At 42.3% G+C, this 20,000-nt stretch overlaps 2 protein-coding genes across 2 annotated transcripts in view; one reads left to right on the top strand and one right to left on the bottom strand.

Moving 5' to 3' along the window:
* The window catches only part of LOC311338200 (uncharacterized protein), a gene marked incomplete at its 3' end in the record, with an annotated part of 15,048 nt that extends 1,186 nt beyond the window's left edge, over window positions 1-13,862 (top strand). Inside the window, exons 2-7 of the mRNA XM_084463440.1 lie at window positions 5,150-5,210; window positions 9,770-9,807; window positions 9,923-9,986; window positions 11,097-11,303; window positions 13,139-13,270; window positions 13,771-13,862. Of these exons, the coding sequence (XP_084319566.1) occupies window positions 5,150-5,210; window positions 9,770-9,807; window positions 9,923-9,986; window positions 11,097-11,303; window positions 13,139-13,270; window positions 13,771-13,862 (594 nt within the window). The remainder of the gene's footprint in view (window positions 1-5,149; window positions 5,211-9,769; window positions 9,808-9,922; window positions 9,987-11,096; window positions 11,304-13,138; window positions 13,271-13,770) is intronic.
* A 2,622-nt stretch (window positions 13,863-16,484) lies between these two features.
* The window catches only part of LOC311338842 (dual specificity calcium/calmodulin-dependent 3',5'-cyclic nucleotide phosphodiesterase 1B-like), a 10,729-nt gene continuing 7,213 nt past the window's right edge, over window positions 16,485-20,000 (bottom strand). Inside the window, exons 9-14 of the mRNA XM_084464170.1 lie at window positions 19,973-20,000; window positions 19,714-19,834; window positions 18,996-19,077; window positions 18,688-18,799; window positions 17,798-17,934; window positions 16,485-17,269 (exon numbers count right to left, since the gene is read on the bottom strand). The exon at window positions 19,973-20,000 is cut by the window's right edge and continues 74 nt beyond it. Coding sequence (XP_084320296.1) covers window positions 17,172-17,269; window positions 17,798-17,934; window positions 18,688-18,799; window positions 18,996-19,077; window positions 19,714-19,834; window positions 19,973-20,000 — 578 coding nt within the window. The 3' untranslated portion in view covers window positions 16,485-17,171. The remainder of the gene's footprint in view (window positions 17,270-17,797; window positions 17,935-18,687; window positions 18,800-18,995; window positions 19,078-19,713; window positions 19,835-19,972) is intronic.

Here is a 20,000-nt window from a genome sequence, read left to right as displayed (position 1 = left end):
ATGAATAAGGCCTGAACAGAAACCAGCAAAGATTTATGAGTCTGATTTGGGTACTCTTTGACAGAAGCGTCCGCCTCCGGGGACAACCAGCTTCTGCACAGGAAGTTGTCCCTGACAACAGATATTAGTCAGCACTGGGACAGAGACAATATCCTTTGTGTTTACTGTGTGTGTGTGTGTGTGTTTAGATGAAAGGTCCTAGGTTCTTACCCCCATTGTCCATAGTCTACCTGTAAACCACAAACCCCAAACTGGCTAAATTGTAAATACATCGAACAGCAACTAGCCTGTGTGTTTCTGAAGCTTTTAAACATGACCTTGGCAGGAATATTAATCAATGACGTTGGGGAAGTTGATGATATCAGGCATTGAAATGACGATGAAATGCTAATTATTCCTCTGGTATGAATACAATCGCTGTCATGGCAGTTGTAGATCTGCTGGTTGATGAATGACTTCATTCACATTCTTCTGGAAGCTCGGCTCGAGGTTGACTGTCACGTGATGACTTCATCTGTCTGTAAAATCTCTCCATAAGACAGTTTTTCTCTGTAGATGTGCAAACATACTGATTTCCAACGGCATTGTCTTTGTTTTACGAAAAAGACCAGAATGAGTTACGGGTAGTAGAGAAAAATATTTCTTGATCTCAATGTGAAAGTGCCATGGACTCACTTGTTATCCAAACAAGCAGAGAGCAGAAACCACACAGAGATAATTGGAGCTCAGCACTTGTTGCTGGTCAGGTGTGAAGACGCTGCATGTGCTTCTGTTGTCATTGTTACAGGCCTGCCCTAATGCTGTTACGGAGAGCATGTTGTCATTGTTACAGGCCTGCCGTTGTGCTGTTACAGATAGCGTTTGGAAGTACGCTGACGAATTTCCAAAACAACAGCAATTTGCATTGTTCAAATGGTGGAACGAAATGAAAGGAAATGTGAGTAGCAAGCAACATGGGCCTATTTGTCACACTTTCCTTTTCTCCCTCTTTCTTTCTCAGTGTTTCTCCCTCTCTCTCTCTCTCTCTCTCTCTCTCTCTCTCTCTCTCTCTCTCTCTCTCTCTCTCTCTCTCTCTCTCTCTCTCTCTCCCTCTCTCTCTCTCTTCCTGTTTCTCCCTGCTCTCTTTGTGTCTGCTCAAGCCTGCGGTGTTTACTTGCTAGTTGTGTCCAAACGCTGGGGTTTCTCTCTTACCTGTACACATTCATAAACACTGATACATTGTCATCCTCCATGCCTGAAAGACTTTCCAGCTCTCGGCTTGTAGTGGCAGGGTTCCCAAAAGCCGGCATTAAGACTTTCCCCTGGCATTAAGACTGCTGGGTACAGCAGCAAAGACTTAACCTGAATACCATACTGGTACCACTGAGCAAATGTGTGATTGTGTGTGTGTGTGTGTGTGTGTGTGTGTGTGTGTGTGTGTGTGTGTGTGTGTGTGTGTTTTTGTGTTTGTAGGTGGTAGGTGAGTGTGTGAGTGTTTCTGCACTTATCTGTGTATGTATGGTCCACACACATGTGTCTGTGTGTGTGTTTGTGTGTGTTCATAAAGGCGTGAGCATGGGTCAGTGTGTGTGGGTGTGTGTGCATGTGTGTGTGTGACTGTGTGTGTGTGTGTGTGTGTGTGTGTGTGTGTGTGTGTGAGTGTGTGTGTGTGTGTGTGTGTGTGTGTGTGTGTGTGACTGTGTGTGTGTGTGTGTGTGTGTGTGTGTGTGTGTGTGTGTGTGTGTGTGTGTGTGTAGCATAACGGGCCATCCTCTACGGTTCAGCAGTTCTGCTCTGCTGACACCTCTGAACATGATGAGTCAGTCACTGGGAGAAATGGTCCATCTTCTAAACGCTTAGAACCTGCTGCTATAAAACTGTGTCTTATCTCAACCTTGGCGCACTGTGTGCCCACCACAACTAGCTCATGCTGAATGTACCTCAGCATGATAACATCAAAACACCACATTCCTAGGAAGAAGCTATAGGAATGTGTTGACTTTAGCAGAAGAATCCACTTGATTCCAACACAAAAGTTACCTTTTGTCCGGAACATCAATTGTTTGGCGTTATCTGCTGTGTCCATCATCGCCCGTGAACTTTTTTTATGTATGAGGGCATGGAACAGGAAACAAAAAACATTCTTGATCATTGATGCAGACTATACTGCAACTGGGGTGTTGCAATGCGTACGCTTTGTTGTGTTAGCTTTCTAAATATCCTTCCTCGAGTTATTTATATTAGGCTTCATTGTTCCGTGCTTTTAATGCTGCGTAATCGCTGTACCAGACGGGGGAAATTCATAACTCAAGACCTTAATCACTAAGAATCACAACATGACCTCACAATGGATAAAACCTACGTCACACTCACGTGTCATTACATGGGAGAAGAAGAAGAATGCAACGTATCTGATAAAAGTAAAAGTTTGTTTCCTATTATATGACAGGACTTTCTATATTGTTATATACAACATAGATAATACAATCACGAGTAATGACCTTACCAACTTGAAATGTTGATGATCCCATCATGTTGTTGTCCCCGACTGAGACAGGTGCACTAGGATCCAGCCACCAACCCGAAGGCCATTCGCCAATAAGGATTTGACAAGTGGATTATCATAGTAATGCTATTGCAGCATGGCTCTCTGTTTTATATCAAGACACTCAACCACTGGCCGGAGATAAAACCGTCAAGACGCGTAAAGTGCAGTTCAGAATATTTGTACACGTTTTGTTTTTGCCAATTTCCTTGTAATCAGACTATTTTGATTTGTCTCTGCCTATTGCAGGGCTGTTTTTGGTGTGGTTGCACGTATGGCGGAACATGCTCCAGGATCCATTACAGCCAGATCAAATTACTAATTGTGGATTGAATTTGAGCTGTCCTTCTGCTCTCCCTGTGGAGCAAATGACATGAGTCAATATCTATATGAAAAAAGACAGAGAGGATTAGGGAGATAAGCCATGGAGAAAGTAGAAAGGAACAAGTATTAGATTGAAATTGCAACGAGAGTTTTAGAGAGAGCAAGAATAGATAGCCTTGTGAACAGTTCCATTTAGAGTTCAATATGATGCAGGAAGTGGCAGCAGATTCAAGTGTTGCTGTAATAAACCAAAAAACCTCCGCAAACATCTTCTTCTTCCGTCAGACTGAAATACTCAAATGTCCGTCTGAGCGTCAACATTCTCCATTGGAAAATATTTCCTCCATTCTCTCCCACTAAATAAGAGCGGGTCTTTCACCGTCCACCCCACACCGAGACAAGGCCCATTGTGGCCCTCTCTGGATCTGTTTTGTTTCTGAAGGGCCGGGGCTGGAGGTTGGGTGGCTGGCGTGGCATTTAGACGGGTGCAGACTGTGTGCGTCCGGGGGCAGTGGTATTTGTGTGAGCAGAGGAACACTGGCTGGGCCTACACCGAAGGTTGACCGGGAATAGCAATGACCCAGTGAATAATGACTTTGACTCTGCATTGTGGGTCTCTGTGTCACATTGGGGAGAGGCCAGCCAGCTTTGGGAAATGACCGTTTTACACCTCGATCCTCATTCAGTTTACATGGACACCCTGGTGCAGAAAGTCAGGGTGTTAAGGTTTTTCTTTCTTTAGAGATTTGCAGACAGTTTTCATGTGTTATTTTTTTTGTCGGACATCTTCTATCCTTTATGTCCTTTTGCGTGTACAATGAGATGAGACCACTTCAACTCTTCATATCCAATTAAATCATGTCATAGCTTGAAGAGTGCTCGCTCTTCTCCTTTGAGTGATGTGGAAAGAGGACGAAATGTTAAATATGCATTTTGTGCCATTCAAACAATGGAGGCAACCTCATCGATAAACTGCCTTTTGTTCATTGGATCCCTGATATGTGTGTATGTGTGTGTGGGTGTATGTGGGTGGCCGTGTATGCTTCGTGTGCTCATGTGTGTGTGTGATTATTCATTTGTGTGACTGTGCCTGGGTGTGTGTGTGTGTGTGTGTGTGTGTGTGTGTATGTGTGGATGCCTGTTTGAGCTATGTTGGTGCTGTATTAAGTTGTAAATAAACATCCTTCCGAATCACTCTAATTGAATATAGAGCAAGAACACAGAACAGAAAAACAAGAAAAAACAGAAAAAGCATCCAGTGGATCAATTGTATCCTTCATTCTAGGTCAAAGGTGAACATTTGTCTGCACATCAAACTCTGCATGTATTGATTCCCCAGGGCATATAGATCTTAACTTAACTGTTATAAAACACTGCAACGGTAACATTGCCTGCATATACTGTTCTCTTTATGGTTTGATCTTGCGGTCTGGGCCTGCATATTTGTGCTGCGTGAGCCCTGGTATCACTGACAAGGGAGGCGGACTACACAGCGCACACTGGGCTACTTGTTACCGAAGGCTGGAGGACTGCAGATCACATGACCCACGCTCTTAGTCAGCAATACTGTCCTCCCAGGATGTATGGGGTTCGTTTTTAGGTGTTTGTGTGTGTGTGTGTGTGTGTGTGTGTGTGTGTGTGTGTGTGTGTGTGTGTGTGTGTGTGTGTGTGTGTGTGTGTGTGTGGGTGTGTGTGTGGGTGTGTGTGTGGGTGTGTTTGTTTGTGCATGTATGTGTGTATGTGAGCCCTTGCATGAATACCTGTGTGTGTGTGTGTGTGTGTGTGTGTGGGTGGGTGTGTGGGTGAGTGTATGAAGGTCTATTTCCATAACACGAAACAACCCTCAGGTTTCAGGGGAGAGTAAAAACACAAGTGATTTGCTAAGCGAGTTAGATGACTGATGGCTCGGTGCACGGGGCCTCCCAGCGGACTTTATACACAAAACCCATTCAATCGAAACCTTATTGTGTTTTTATATGCCCCTAAGCACATATCAAACACCATATCAAAAATCCACAAAACACCTTTATTATCCAATCACGTGTCTTATCGAGAATTTTATACTCATTTTGTTGATACCTTGCATTAAAACCTAATGGGATTTATGGGAAGTGGGAAAAAACAGGGGAGGACCTGGTAGCTTTTGAATCCATCCTCTCTGTAATATATTGACAAAAGCCTTGACAAAGCCTTGCTAAAGCCTTGATTCAATACGTATACACTGATATTACTATTACTACTGCTGCTGCTGCTTGTAATCACAGTTATACTAAATACTCTGTTGACTCTGTTACATTACAGATCAGAAGACGCAGACCCACACCTGCCACATTGGTTGCATCCAGTGATCAGTCATCACCTGGTAAGGTATTCCTCTCTCTCACAAGGCACACACACACACACACACACACACACACACACACACACACACACACACACACACACACACACACACACACACACATTTAAATGCTTTTATTTGGATCCAAATTTACAAAGAATGAGAAAAAGATCCAAACATTTTGGTAAGAAATATTGATAGGTTAGGTTCAACAAGCTTACATGCCTTTACAAGACCTACATGATTAGTAAGTAAGGGATAATCACCTCAAGGCAGGGCAATAAACAGTTTGATATGCCCAGTTCGTGGACGGCTTACCGGTAGCCTTCCATGAGCCGGGCATATCAAATTGTTCATTGCCCTGCCTTGAGGTGATTATCCCGTTTATTCTACTTCTTGCTTGCCAACATAATAAAACAATTCAAATACTTTAATAATTATGCTTTTTCTTATTTGTATTGCATGCTTATTAAATGTATACTCTGTTTGAGTTCATCTCCCTCAAAAAGTAGTCCCATTTAGAACTATGGTGAATAACGTTAGCTCAGCTGTAGCTATTTAGTTTCTATAGCAACCACACAAGGTTGCATCTGATCACTAGTTTAATAACGTAGTTGCTACATTGGATCTCGCTTGCGAAACTATGTATCGACTGACCCTCCGCTGGATTTCCGACACATCTTAGAAACTTTTTTAAACAAGGTTTATTTTTACAATGGACCTCATGTTTGAAATTTCTGTGATAGAAAAAGAATACAAGCGGTGTATTGATCTACTAACGCTGTGCTCAGTCAGCAGCAAGTACAACCGACAAGTCAGCGGGCAACCTGCCGGGTTAATGCCCTCCTCCCAGCCAATCAGAATCAAGCATTCTTAAACAAAGTAGAATAAGTCACGTTATTATACACCGAACACCTAAGGGTAAATAAAACATCTTTGTCTCCAAATCCGCTAACCACATTTTTGTGGATATGACCTAAACTTCCAAAGATTAAGGATATAAGTTTGCATTGGTAACCTAGTTGGCATATACGACTCACCAATGGCTGGTATTTCAGTAACTTAGAGTAGTAGCAGGTGTCCATATAGAAATCAAAGCAACAGCCCACCTCAATAATGAGTACATTTTTCTCGAGTCTTGTTTATAATTACAATGTCTGGAGTGTTTGCTATGTTTTTAAAATAACCATTGTCAGGTAAATACACACACACACACACACACACACACACACACACACACACACACACGTCCTGGGGCTGTGTGTGTGTCCTGGGGCTGTAACGATCAAACCCAACAACAATGCTCTCCTTTTAAGATCTCCCTTATTTACTATGACTCCCACACGGGAACTAAGTAACTCCTCCCAAAGCCCACCACTTGTGTCCCACTTGGTGTGTTTCCGTTCCCAACTGTCTTCCCTAAAAGCCCCTCAATTTGTAATTCCACTGTTCCACGGGCCTTATTCACCTGGTGATTCTAAACGATTACGCTCTTCTACTGTTCTAATCATCTTTTCCCCTCCTTTCTGCCATTTGTGTTTAGGAGAGTCTATCAGGTGGGGCTCCAGGCCTATTTATATGCAGACGACCTCCATGTTGGTTTTGTTGTGGTGGAAGGGCTGATGGTTTTAACAGACATTTCACGGAACCATCATAAACACCTGTTGTTGATGTTGTTATTTGGAGTCAGGTTTCTATCTGCCTTTTTAATCAGATTTTGTGATATTGAGCTGGTGGAACCGAATGGCAAACAGTAATTTAGGATGTGGTGAGAAAATGAAGACAGCCTGTTAAGCTGTTGACGATGTTAATGACACCAGGGGAGAGAGAAAGGGATGAGAAGAGGGTTGCAATTGTGAAAAATTCAGGTTGGAGAAGATCATCTGGCAGTAAACAAGGATTAACGACAAGGAGATATGTCACACTTTTCTTAACTGGGATTTGCAATAATTTATGCATGCATCAAAATGCATTTACCTTGTCTCATTTTATTTGGGCTTTTTAAAATTAAAATAACAAATTAAAACACAGAGCAAGAATAATTAAAAAAGACAGAGAGGAGACAGAGAGAGAGCGCCAAAGCGAGAGAGAGAGAGAGAGAGAGAGAGAGAGAGAGAGAGAGAGAGAGAGAGAGAGAGAGAGAGAGAGAGAGAGAGAGAGAGAGAGAGTGAGAGAGAGTGAGAGCCAAAGTGAGAGAGAGAGAGAGAGATCCAGAGCCAGAGTGAGAGCGAGAGAGAGACAGAGCCAGAGCCAGAGAGAGAGAGAGCCAGAGCCAGAGAGAGAGAGAGAGAGAGAGAGAGAGAGAGAGAGAGAGACAGACAGAGAGATGTTATGAGGAGAAAAAGGGTGTAGGGATGTTGTGGGTTGATGTGGGTATATACACGATGGAATACTAGCTATGTAAATGATAATGAAGGAGAGGTGAGGCATGCTGGTGCAACCCTAGTTGTGGCCCCACATCACACAGAGACCCTCCATTATTCATGTATCCACAAATCTCACTCTGTCATGTGTTGCACGCCTCACTCCGGGAGCAGATCACAGAGCAAGGAGCAGAGGAGTCAGGGAGATCATGTTGTTGAATTGTTTTGTCTCTCTCTCTCTCTCTCTCTCGCTCTCTCTCTCTCTCTCTCTCTCTCTCTCTCTCTCTCTCTCTCTCTCTCTCTCTCTCTCTCTCTCGCGCACTCTCTCTCTCTCTCTCGCTCTCTGTCTCTCTCTCACTCTCTCTCGCTCCCTTGCTATCGACGCTTGTAACCTGGATACTGAAGTTAAGAGAACCCTTTAACACGGACTCTGCCAGAAAGTCACAGGACAGAAAAGATCCAGATACTGATACATATGACTTAATTGAAATGATTTGGAACAAAAGAAAGGCATGAGTGGTTATTTGTCATCATTGTATTGTTGCTTCTCTGAGAAACTAATTGGTACACACTGCTAATAGCTGTAATGATTGCCAGGCTCAACCCTTGGCCCTAATCATCATGTGGTGATAAATGCTGTTAAAAGGTCAAAGGACATAATACAGAATATAGCGTGAATCACCATTGCAAATAAGCAGTGCCTTCCACTTCCACGGTACTGTTGTGTACAAAAGAACAACAGCCTTCTTATAAAAAGCACAGGAGATGATCTTTCAAACATTTTAATTGCTATAAGGCAGCAGACATAATGCACAAAATAGCTGTGCTCATGCATGAAAGAATGCTAAATTATGTGTGATCATTTAAAATAACCTAACCTTTTGTGTGCATTTATTTTTGGCACACAACTATTTCAAATAGTTTTATCTGAAAATGGTGGAAATTGTGGCAGTTCATCCACCATTTGGAGGCACCCAACCCTGACTGCTTTCACTTCAGTCAGCTGGGATTTAAAGTGGCAAAATACTCAAAGAATTTTGAATGAGTAATATTATCCGTCTATCTGACCCATGGGCCCTGTGGAGGCCACATCAAATGTGACGATGTACATATTTATCTATACTCATATTACTTTTAACCTTGTCATAATGTATGGTGTTGCTGTCATGAATATGAACTGTGTTTGATCAATAATAGTGCAGCACTTTCATACAGGGCCACTCATTTAAAGTCGATACCTCACACTCAGTCACTCACGTGCACACATGATTTAGCTCACCATGCAATGGAATAACTTGTCCTCTGGCTTGTTAAAAGATAGGGTCAGAAACACCTTGCAGGAAATTCAGGATCAGAGACTTTGATTCTCAAGAATAAAAAGATAGCATTTTAGAGTGAAGATACAATTTAATCAATGTTTTATAGAGATTTAGAAAAATTAACTAATTAATAACTAACCAACTCACTAACCGACTAACTTACTTATAAATCAACAATCAAATGGCTAAGCTAATCATGTAACAAATGCAATAGATAACATATCAATCTCCAAAGTTGTGTAGTTCTGAAGTATTAAAAATTATTCATATGTATGTCTGAGATTTATGATTATTTCCATGGCCAGATGTCAGACACTCAACATCAAATAGACTCACATTCTGAGCCAGAGCTTTGTTCTCCATCTAGGTTTCAGTTTGAAGGCCGGCCTATTTTCTGGTGATCACTCACAGAAAATCCTTGAAGTTTATAGTCCTGGCGGGACGAGAATAGAAGAATAGAAGGACTTCCCTGGAGTTACTCTGAATGGAACCATTCTCCTTGTAACACATGTCTCTAAGGGGTAACATTAGTCTCTTAGTTTCTCTCTGCATGCACACACATACAGAGAGCCCCAGCATATTAACATAAGCTTATTGTTCCGTATGTTCGCTTATTTTTCGTCAAGTAGTCAAGTAAAAACATTGTTTAGTTTCAGATTATAGGTGTAGTATAGCAACACACCACAAGCATATTTGCCTGGGAACAGATATCTGTACAGGGGTCACCTTGAACCTACTTACTTACCGTTATCCTGGTCCTACCAGTATATTTTGCCTGGTCTTTTGAATAATCATTTACCTTCAAGGGCTAGCTTTTGCCAGGCTATTCTGTGGATACCTATTTCTAATTATTTCTATATTTCTTTCTTTCTTTCCTTCCTTTCTTCCTTCCTTACAGAGATAGATGAAGACCGTCTGCCAAACCAGCTGTATAAGGTAAACCTATTCCCCACAATATCATGTTTTCATAGATTATATATAATACACTTCCTACTATAAATTCTTCTATTTCTGCTCATGCTCACCAGTTTCCTATTTTGCTCTCTTTCAGGCAGCCTTGTTGAACTCCCCCAGACAGCGGCGGAAAGGACCCAAAGGCACCCCAACCATGAAAGGTATTTCATTAGGTTTCCTTTGGAAGCTTCGTATCCCAAGTATAAATGTGGAGTATATATCTCCACGATCAATGTTGATAGTCTCAAGGCTCAAACCTCACGGATGTGCAGCAAAACAAGCAAAACTCGTCATCCTTTCATATGAAACATGTAAATAAGGATCCAAATCCGTGTGTGCGAACAGTCTCTGGAGAGCAGCCATTTTCTAATAAAAGCCTTCCACTAATGAGAGTGTACTAAAAAACACTTCACGTGGATTAGGCCCAACGAAAGATGGTTCAAAGAGGTGATTAACAAACTTAAAGGAGGTGATTAAACTAATCAAGCCCTCCATTGGTAACCACCCCGTTTCCTCTTTTATGTGTGCATGCTGAACCAAGGCAGGTCCTCCTCTCCCTTACTCTATAGTCACCTCATTATCTCTTTGCTTTCATCTCTCCCCTTTTCTCCCTTTACTTCACTTGGGTATGGTATGTTATATGGGTTATTTATCGTAATGCTTCTCCTCCTCCTCCCTTATGCTCCACTCTCTCCTCCACCTTTACAAACATCTTGACTTCTCCCCCACCCTTTGACCGTTCTCTCCACCAACATCTCCCAATACACCTATTCTTATCGTTAACCCTTCACTTTCACCCTCTTCCTCCTCCTACCAACCCTCCTCTTCCTCCAATTCCTCAACTTTCTCTTCCACCATCTGCTCCTCCACTTCCTTTGCACCTCCAACTCCTCCTCCTTCACCTCCCCATCCTCAATCCATCCCTTCCAACCCCACCTCTTCTTCTCCTTCACCTCACCTCCACCTCCACCTCCTCCTCGACCATAACCTCCACCCACCACCACCTCCTTCACCACCTCACCTCCACCTCCACCTCCTCGTCGCCCATAACCCCCACCACCACCACCTCCTTCACCACCTCATCTCCACCTCCACCTCCTCCTCGCCCATAACCCCCACCACCACCACCACCACCTCCTTCACCACCTCACCTCCGCCTCCTCCTCGCCCATAACCCCCACCACCACCACCACCTCACACCCACCTCACCTCCACCCACCAACACCTCCTTCACCACCTCATCCACCTCCTCTGTCCGCTCCTCGGTGCAGAGCTGCAGTTCCTGGTGGAGCACCACCTGTACCGGCAGCAGCAGCAGCAGCAGGGCGGCGGTGGGGACGAGTGCTCCTCCGAGAGCTGCCTGTCGGACCGGCCCAGCCCAGAGTCCACGCCCGCCGTGGAGGAGCTGCCCTGCGACGGAGACTTCAGCGCCGAGGTCACGGCCGAGGCCTTTGAGAAGCTGCGCTGCCAGATGGAAGGTGATGAACGCAGCCCCCTGCCGGGGGTGGGAATCCATTTGTGGTTGTTGTGTTATGTTTGATATAACGTAAGAGGTTTTCAGGGTTCTATTTCGGTACTTCTGACCCTATGTTGTCCGGGATTCATAGAACCGTGGGACCTTTTGTTTGAATTTAAAAAACTAAACTTTTCCCATAACCGGTGGGAAGACAAGTTAAAACGTCCTGTCCAGAGTCAGACACCAACGTCCTGAGTCAAAGTGTCTGTAAAGGTTTAGAAGCAAACCAATGTAGCAGAAAGGCCACTGTAGGAATGCATTTGTTCAAATCTTTTCTGAAACCTTCATTTTGCCACTCTTGCTACGCACTTTCTGGATAACATCCCAGAGGCAGTACAGTTTCTCCCTGGAAGTTCAGCAATAGCATTGTTGAAATTCTGAAATTCTGAACAAATATATATTTTCTTAAGGTAATTAATAATATCCTGCAGCAATGCACTGAAATAGAGAACAACTTGCAGGGCCAAATATTATTTTATCACATCCTGTTTGACTGTCATTAACAATTCAACAAAAGTAAAACAAGAAATAGAGAGAAAGAGACAAGAGAGGAATGTGAATGAATGGGAGAGATCAAGAGGAATTAATCAGGATTGGAGGAGTCAGAGAACTGACAGATGAGAGAGGAGTTGACTCATGACAAGGCCAATAAGCTGGTTGGCGCAGCAACCTTTTCAATTGAAAAAGTCTTGAAAATACAGTAGCTCAAATGGGCAGAAAGGAGGGATTCATCCATCACTCATTGCTTTCTTATCGCCTTTGAGGGGTGGAGATGCGAGGAAAAGAAAGAAGCAGGAGGATGAGTGGGACGGGAGGAAGCCAGCGGTAGCTAGTCAGAGGTAATGCAGTATTCAGGGCCCGAGGTGAGGCAGGAAGCAAAAAAAACAGTTGAACTGAAAATGTGCAGTGGTGTTAATGGTGGAGAAGAAAGGTTCACTGGGAAAGTGAGTAATTGAGCAGAAAGAGGAAGATAGGCCTACTTAAAGACTCAATAGCCAAAGTGCTACCTTGGCAGTCAAGGATCATCTCCATGCCAACTACTTTGACTTACGGCAAAAGAAAGTGCAAACTTAGCCTAAACACTGATTCTTTGTAGTGGCAGATGTCCACATGGTCACGGGAAACTGAAAACAAGCTGCACAACAGAAGTAACAGACCCTGTTACTTCCTCTAACGCACCGTGATCGGACTGACTGAGCAGAGTGGCCACATGGTGAAGCAGCAACACTTTTACGCTTTTGTTTACTGCGTTCGATTTCATCGGAACAAAGATATCCTTGAAGGCTTTGAAGACTTTCCAGGTACATCGTATCCAGTACTGCCACGGTCTGAATGTGACCGGTTGAAATTAGATTTTTATATTTTGGCCCGTTTGGTCCCCTCCAATATTGATCGGAAAAGGGCAGATTGTAGTTTTGTAGTTACGACAAGAAAGGCCTGGCAGTGTGCCGGCAGAGCGGCCTCTTGATTCTTTGCAACAGCTCTTGTCCGGCAGAGCGTGGCAGTAGGTTGAGAGAGACGACGAAAAGATCACAGTTTCAATTCAGAGGCAGCGGACATCAAACGGTAGCTGAATATAAATGTCAGATGGGATCGATTTGGGAGCCATGGTGGAGTGGATTGATTCATGGGCAAACACTGTCTGTCACATTGTTCTTGTCGAGGAATAAATCTCTCTCTCTTCTCTCTCTCCTCTGTATCTTCCAACATTCATCTGTTTAAATACCTCCATTACCCCCATGTATCCCTGTTGCTTCATCTCTCTCTCTCTCTCTCTCTCTCTCTCTCCCCTCTCAGAGTTCTCACGGGATAATACATTAGAAGACGGGGGTGCACTACAGTGCCCCGTCTCCGTGGAGGCAGTGGCATGTTCCAGTGTCCCCGGGGCCAGTGGTGCGTCACCGTTACCACAGAACGACACACAAGCAGGTTAGCACCGTGGCGTGGTTCCATCAGACCTACCAGGAAGTATTTTTCTAGTCCCCCCCCCCCCCCCCCAGTCGTCGCACAGGGCTGAGGTCCCACAAGTTTAATCAGCGATACTCTGACCCAGAAGCATTTATTTATATCCTGCTGAATAGTTTAAATGCTTGGTGGGATATTGTGTAATCATGCCAAGTAAACAAGCTTCCACCAGATGCCTTTGAAGCTTTTTTCCCTGGAGCAGCACTGCACTGGTTGGAATTCCCAACCCTGCTGCCTGTATTTACGCTTCATGTATATATCCATCCATCTATCAATCCATCCATCTATACATCCATTCAGCCATCCCTGTTCCTTTGTCTGTCCGTCTATCTATCAGGACAGCTATCTGTCTGTCTTTTCGTCAATCTATCTGGTCTCTGTCTGTCTGTCTGTCTAGATGTCTGTCATTCCGCCAGGCCTTTTCCTCTGATTGAACATTTTCCTGCATTCTTAACACTCTGCAGACAACCAACCGACAGCAGCAGCAGCAGCTGCAGCAACGGCAGCAACCACAGCGAAGGGGAAAAGTGATGGTGAGATGGAGAAGTTGAAGTAGGCCAACGCTGCCCCGAGCCAGCCCAGTGCAGACAGAGACCCCCCAAGTCTGTGTCCTCTCTTGTAGATATGGGAACATCCGGGTATTTCTTCTCCTTTACTCTGCAAAAAAAGAAGGCCTTAGCTACCACCTTGGCAACCACTCAAAGGTCTCTAACGGTTTTGGTTTTTGGTTTCCTTGGCCAAGGGATGTTATGAATCAGATGCATTTGTTTTTCTATCCATATTCATCATTTCTATCGATGTCCGTATTAAATTCCATCAATGTTGTTACATCTATATCTTTTTTTTTCCCCTTCGATTTCTTACTATTTCACAACTGAAAGTCGTTCTTAATATGAGGAACCACAAATCACAGGCATTGTTATCACTTCTTCAATATCATGATATATCAATATCATTATTTAGAATAATTATGGTACTTGCTACCATTAGTCATATTGTTAAATAAGATAAATATGTGCTTCTTAAATATGATGAAATCTATATAAAAAAGCGCAATCATAAGAGTTTATAGTTTATATAACTATATTTTAGTTTATATGGCCGCAGAACATACAATTGATTACAATTTCTCAACATATCAAACAAAAGACTGGTAAGATGCATTTTATCATGGTGAAATTGTAAACATTTTGGGTGAATTAAAAAATGCTGATTCCCCATTTGTCAAATGTGCTATGCTTTTGGGAAACACTTCTGTAGCATGGCATTGAATGTACAGTAGGTTACTGTAAATCCAAAACCAGAATTCCTAAACGTTTTTTGTTGATGAGGTGTTGTTTTATAATAAGTTAAAAAAAATGAATCTGACAATTTAAGTGCTGAAATAAAGATGATGTGTAATTAGACCAAAAATATATGATTGTGATTGCTATTCAATATTTAATCTCTATTTGTGCTATCACCTCAGTGGAATTACGACGTAGGTTATTTGACAATCGTTTAAAAAAACACAAAAATAAACGTATTTGATGTCACTTCACAGGGGTATCCTGTAATTGCCAGCTTAAAAGTTTTAAAAAGTTCTAAATAAGAACCACTATATCCACTAAAAAAGACAAAATAACATTCCTGTTATTTTTTTTGCTTTGTTTGTTAATTATTTTTATTTTTTTACACTGTGTTTATGTACAATGTAATATCTGTTCTGGAATGGGAATGGTGTTCAATAATTCGATTTGGGGAATGTTTTTCCAATTGTATTTGAACTGGTCAATGATTACATCTGTAGTCTGTTTGATACAATAAAAATATTTAAATTGGTGCAGAGTTTATTGGTTGTTTTACAGTTAATTTAATTTGTTTTGGTTTTATGTTCAGGTCTTGTTGTGATGATGGATTTTAAATGGTGCCACTTTGGGAAATCTGTGATAATGGCATCCGCATGCCTCTGTGTCTTGTAAAGGAAGCCCAGAGTTGACTGGAGTTTATACAAACCCCATGGTTCATTAAGTCTGTAAGCAGCTGTTGTCTCAAATTTACCATATCAGTACTCTTAAATATGTATTTGTTAAAAATAATTCTAGTGAGGTAGAATATACTGTGTACCCCAAAACTGGGTGTATTGTGATGAAAGAAAACATTATTGCTCCAGTGGTTGTGTGTTCAATTCCGGATGACTTGGGCAGGGACTGAAAATAGCTTCCCACCCATAAATCTTTCAACAAACCAGATTTCTTGGGTATAAAAAAAACATTCATATTTCAGGCATGGCATTAAACACAAATGCATTTTGTGATGTAGTAGCAATATGTAGTACATCTATGGTTTCTTATCTCTCCTTGACTTTCAAAACAAGATAATGTTTAGCATTTGTGGCAGGTATACAAAAATATTCGATACATGTGTCGTTATGAAATATCTGTATTTTGTCATTGATGTCATTGATATCGGTTGGCTGAGAGACCAACTTGCATCCATGTTACAGCATTGGCCAACTCGTTACGGCTGTAGTAGTATGTGTGTGAGGTCCTTAGATGTGTGTGTGTGTGTGTGTGTGTGTGTTTGTGTGGACATTTACCAGAGCCACATTTACTGGCCAGGCTGTTATAAATTATCCTTGTAACAAAGAATTTCCCATTGATTTCTTATATCCTAATGACAATAAGTCATCTTACGGCTTTCCTGGTCATAACTTACATTTATAAACAGAACAAGATCAAGATTTAAACATTCTATCCCAAGGTTAAACATTCAAAATCAAATGTGCTATACCAACCAACTGTCTTTTAAGTACACGTTGCTCTATAGCACCTCTTGCTGGTGGGAATAATTGTTTGAAAAGTTAGTAGTTCTTCAAATACACATTTCTCTGAATAAATTGGACATACAGACACTCTATATCACAAAATGTTATGTATATCCCTTTGTGCAGAGCAATTACCGGTAACTGGGCAAGTAAGTGTTCCTTATTTTTCCCAAGAGCACTCCAAATGACCAGTGCTTTAACAGAATAACAGAATAACTCTCTCTGCATCGCAGACAACCTGTGGAATGTTAAAATAAAAAAACATATAAAATTGCTATCTTATTCGGACTCGGACTACACTGCAATCGTATATATAAGTCATAGTAGTAGTCATAATTTAGTTGTAGTAATTTATTCCCAAAGGACTTTGGTTTGTTGCTTTGAATAAGAAAGTCTAACAACTTCCATGCTAGGATCTCTTAAAGAAATACACCAAAACCTTCCCAGTGTAAACAAAAACATATATTTTAAGTTTGTGATGTTTTGACAGGTGACAGGAGAGAACGTCACACATTCTACTGAAAATGCTATTTACATAATTCATATTCTACATTAATAAGGCCTGCCTCATGGAAACAATCTATACAAGAATAAAAATAATGACACTAATAATATCAAACCTTTTATGATTTAATACATAACTAAGTGATTTGTGTGCTGCAGGTTACACTACAGTGGCCTTTGTATATTAAATGACGTAAGTTCTACGGACATGGCCAGCATGTTTGCAGTTGAATAACATTGACAACATAACTGTATATAATCTGAATTATAGGTGGGACTATCTGGGTGTTTCTACCTTTGGAAGGTGATAGGGGTTCGACTCCCAGCTGAAAGGTTCTGGTTTTAATGCCCAATGTCCACACTCTACCTGTAGGACATGGACCCTACAGGTAGGGTCCGGTCCATACCTTTACATACACTCCTGACTCTAAACTGTAGTTAAATAGTTCCAATGTAACACAAGTTGAACGACTGGGTTGTTTCTGTTTTCCTATGGGTTATCATTGTGCGGTGACAGGATAACAACAACAACAACAACAACAACACAAAGCCTGTCTACTGGTCCGTGTCATGAGTGGGCGCTCGCAGGCTCTCTGCTGATTGCCTCCCGTCTCCGGTTTTCTCCTCTCTCGTCACGCTGGAGTCGGGGAATCCTGGAGGATTTAGAAGATTGTGAAAGGGATTGGAAAATGTTCAGTGTGTCTAAGAAGGAAAAACATATCTTTGCCAGTGTATCTCCACGGAATATCACTTAAGAATGTCCTTTTACACTAGAGCACAGGAGATTTGATTTCTGCTAAGTCAAACCAGGCAGCCTAGGATAAAACTCCTCAACATACAAGCCCAAATCTCACCAGGATTTAAAAAAACAAACAAACTTCGATTTCCTAACCTCAAACGACCGTCATCTCTCAAAGTAGACACGTTATGTGTTTATACAACACATTTGTTGAGATAAATGAAAATGAAAGAAACCTTTGAGTGTCTTCGATTACATTTTTTACATGATAACATAACTTGATAAAGTTACGATACGCATACAAACAATAAACCAAAAAGAAAAAAAAAATGTATTAGTGAAATAAAAGCCTTCCCTAAGCGCTGTTAACTCCATTTCACGTTCACGTCCTACTTCCACACTGCGGTTTGTAGAGCAAATGGTTAAACCCATACTGTCTCACCGTTGGAGCCGCTCTCCTTCCACTTGAGCTTGTTCTCCTCTGTGAGCCGGGACCAGGTGGTGCGGAAGCTGACCAGCTCAGAGGTGACGTGGGCCCGGCTCCACTCCAGGCCTCTGGAGCTCTCCTTCCAGATGTTACTGGAGAGAAGGGACACCACAGTCAGCTTTATGCTTGTGTGTTTAGTTTCTGGGAGGAGATGATGTAGCATGCACCTTAATAATCACAGATGGGAAATTGGGGTTGTGAAATCTGTGAGGTCCTCAATGAAAAAGTCAATGTGATAATTTTTTTATTTTTTTTGGTTACTTGAATTTCCTCAAATTTTTCCCTCTCACCTCATATGCATGCATGTTAAAACTTTGCAACTCATTATATATTTTTTGATTTGAATGATCAAATAGCCCTTTCTTCCTCTCTCTCCTTAACTCTCTCCCATGTTAGACCAAGCTCTCTCTTCCTCTCCCTCCTCAACTCTCTCCCATGTTAGACCAGTCTTAACGCTATCATATCCCTGACTCCTCTTCTCTCCTTGCTCTGTGATCTTCTCCCGGATTGAGGCATGCAACACATGACAGAGTGAGGGTAATCTCATGAATAATGCAGGGTCTCTGTGTGATGTGGCGCCCCAACTAGGGTTGACCCAGCATGCCTCACCTCTCCCTCATTATCATTTACATAGCTAGTATTCCATATATAATCCATATATAATAATACAGTAGCTAGTATTCCATAACGTCTCTCTCTCTCTCTCTCTCTCTCTCTCTCTCTCTCTCTCTCTCTCTCTCTCTCTCTCTCTCTCTCTCTCTCTTTCATCTGGTCTGTTTTATGGATAAAGTTCCGGTCTCTGGGTGTGTGAATGTAAATGACATGGTAAATCCTCTGCGATCAACCTGTGTCTGCTGCGTGGGTCCGGAGGGTTCTCATCCACCAAGGGAATGACGATTTTCTCAGCCATGTCTGACAGTAGGCAGAATGTGGGATCCACGATGAAGTCTATGAACCCTGCCGAAGGAACATTCTCACCATGTAAGCACCATAAAATATAGATTCTCTTGAAAAAAGAAATGGCACCATGCATGCACAAAACGGCTAATGAAATACTAGTTTTATATATTGATATAAGTATTTTCTATAAAATATGAGAAATGGTAACCACTGAATACAAATGGGTTTGTTATAGCAGAGGGTGGTGGCGTACCAATCTGGGAGTCAGCTACGAGGGTGGTGTTCCGGTCACACAGTGGAGAGAAGGGCAGGCCCAGCTCTGCCTCTCTATCGCCCTCACAAAGAGAGAGAGAGCCAGAAAAAGACACCTTAGACTGCAGTCCACACTTGCCAAAAACCACATCACCGTGCCGTTCTGCATCTCCCATGGAACACCATGTATGTACTTTTCGTTCTTCAAAGATCAGACATGGTTTTTTAGACAGAAAGGACCCCGCCCCCAAACTCTCACATTCGCACGCACACACACTCACACACTCTTCAATTCAGTCCACGTTTCCAAGACCGTAGTAATAGTAAAAGTAAAAGTGAGAAGATGGATTTGGACTCCCCGGTAACCTCCAAATAGAGGTTTGTCTTAGAGCTGAACGGGATAGAACAAACAGCAGAGGACGTTGTGAACCGAGACGGAGCGCGGCACAGAGAATACTTAAGAGAGGAGAAAGAGAGACGAGAGCAGAGAGGAGCAGATGTCAAGAAAACAGCAATGAGACGTAGAGAGCAGAGAAGAGAGGAGAAGAGAATGGAAGGGAAGAGAATGGAAAGTAAACATAGAGAACAGAAAGTAAGTGAAGGCAAATTAAGAATATATATATATATATATATATATGTAAGTGAGAAAAGGGAGAGAAGAGTAGAGAAGAGAGGAGAGGAGAGGAGAGGAGAGGGCTGTGGTCTCCCACTGTCCCTACCTGCCTGAAGAACTCCTCCATGAGAGCTTGTGTCCAGCGGGAGTGCAGAGCCCAGGGCTTGGAGGGGTGGCTGATGTCAGCCGTGTGCAGCAACAGGGACAGTGCCTTGGGCTTGTTGATTCTGATGGCAGAAAAGAGACGATGATGACACACTGAATACAGTTTCTTAACATAATTTGTAAACTAGGGCATAAATTCATTCACAGCCCACACAGAATGCCAGTAATTGAAGCCAATGTTTATCATAATGCAGCCCTACCGCTCCTGTTGTTGAAGACAAGATTTCA

The sequence above is a fragment of the Micromesistius poutassou genome (assembly GCF_964030765.1).
Source record: "Micromesistius poutassou genome assembly, chromosome: 2".
Classification (NCBI taxonomy): Eukaryota; Metazoa; Chordata; class Actinopteri; order Gadiformes; family Gadidae; genus Micromesistius; species Micromesistius poutassou.
This window is presented reverse-complemented; position numbering and strand designations above follow the sequence as displayed.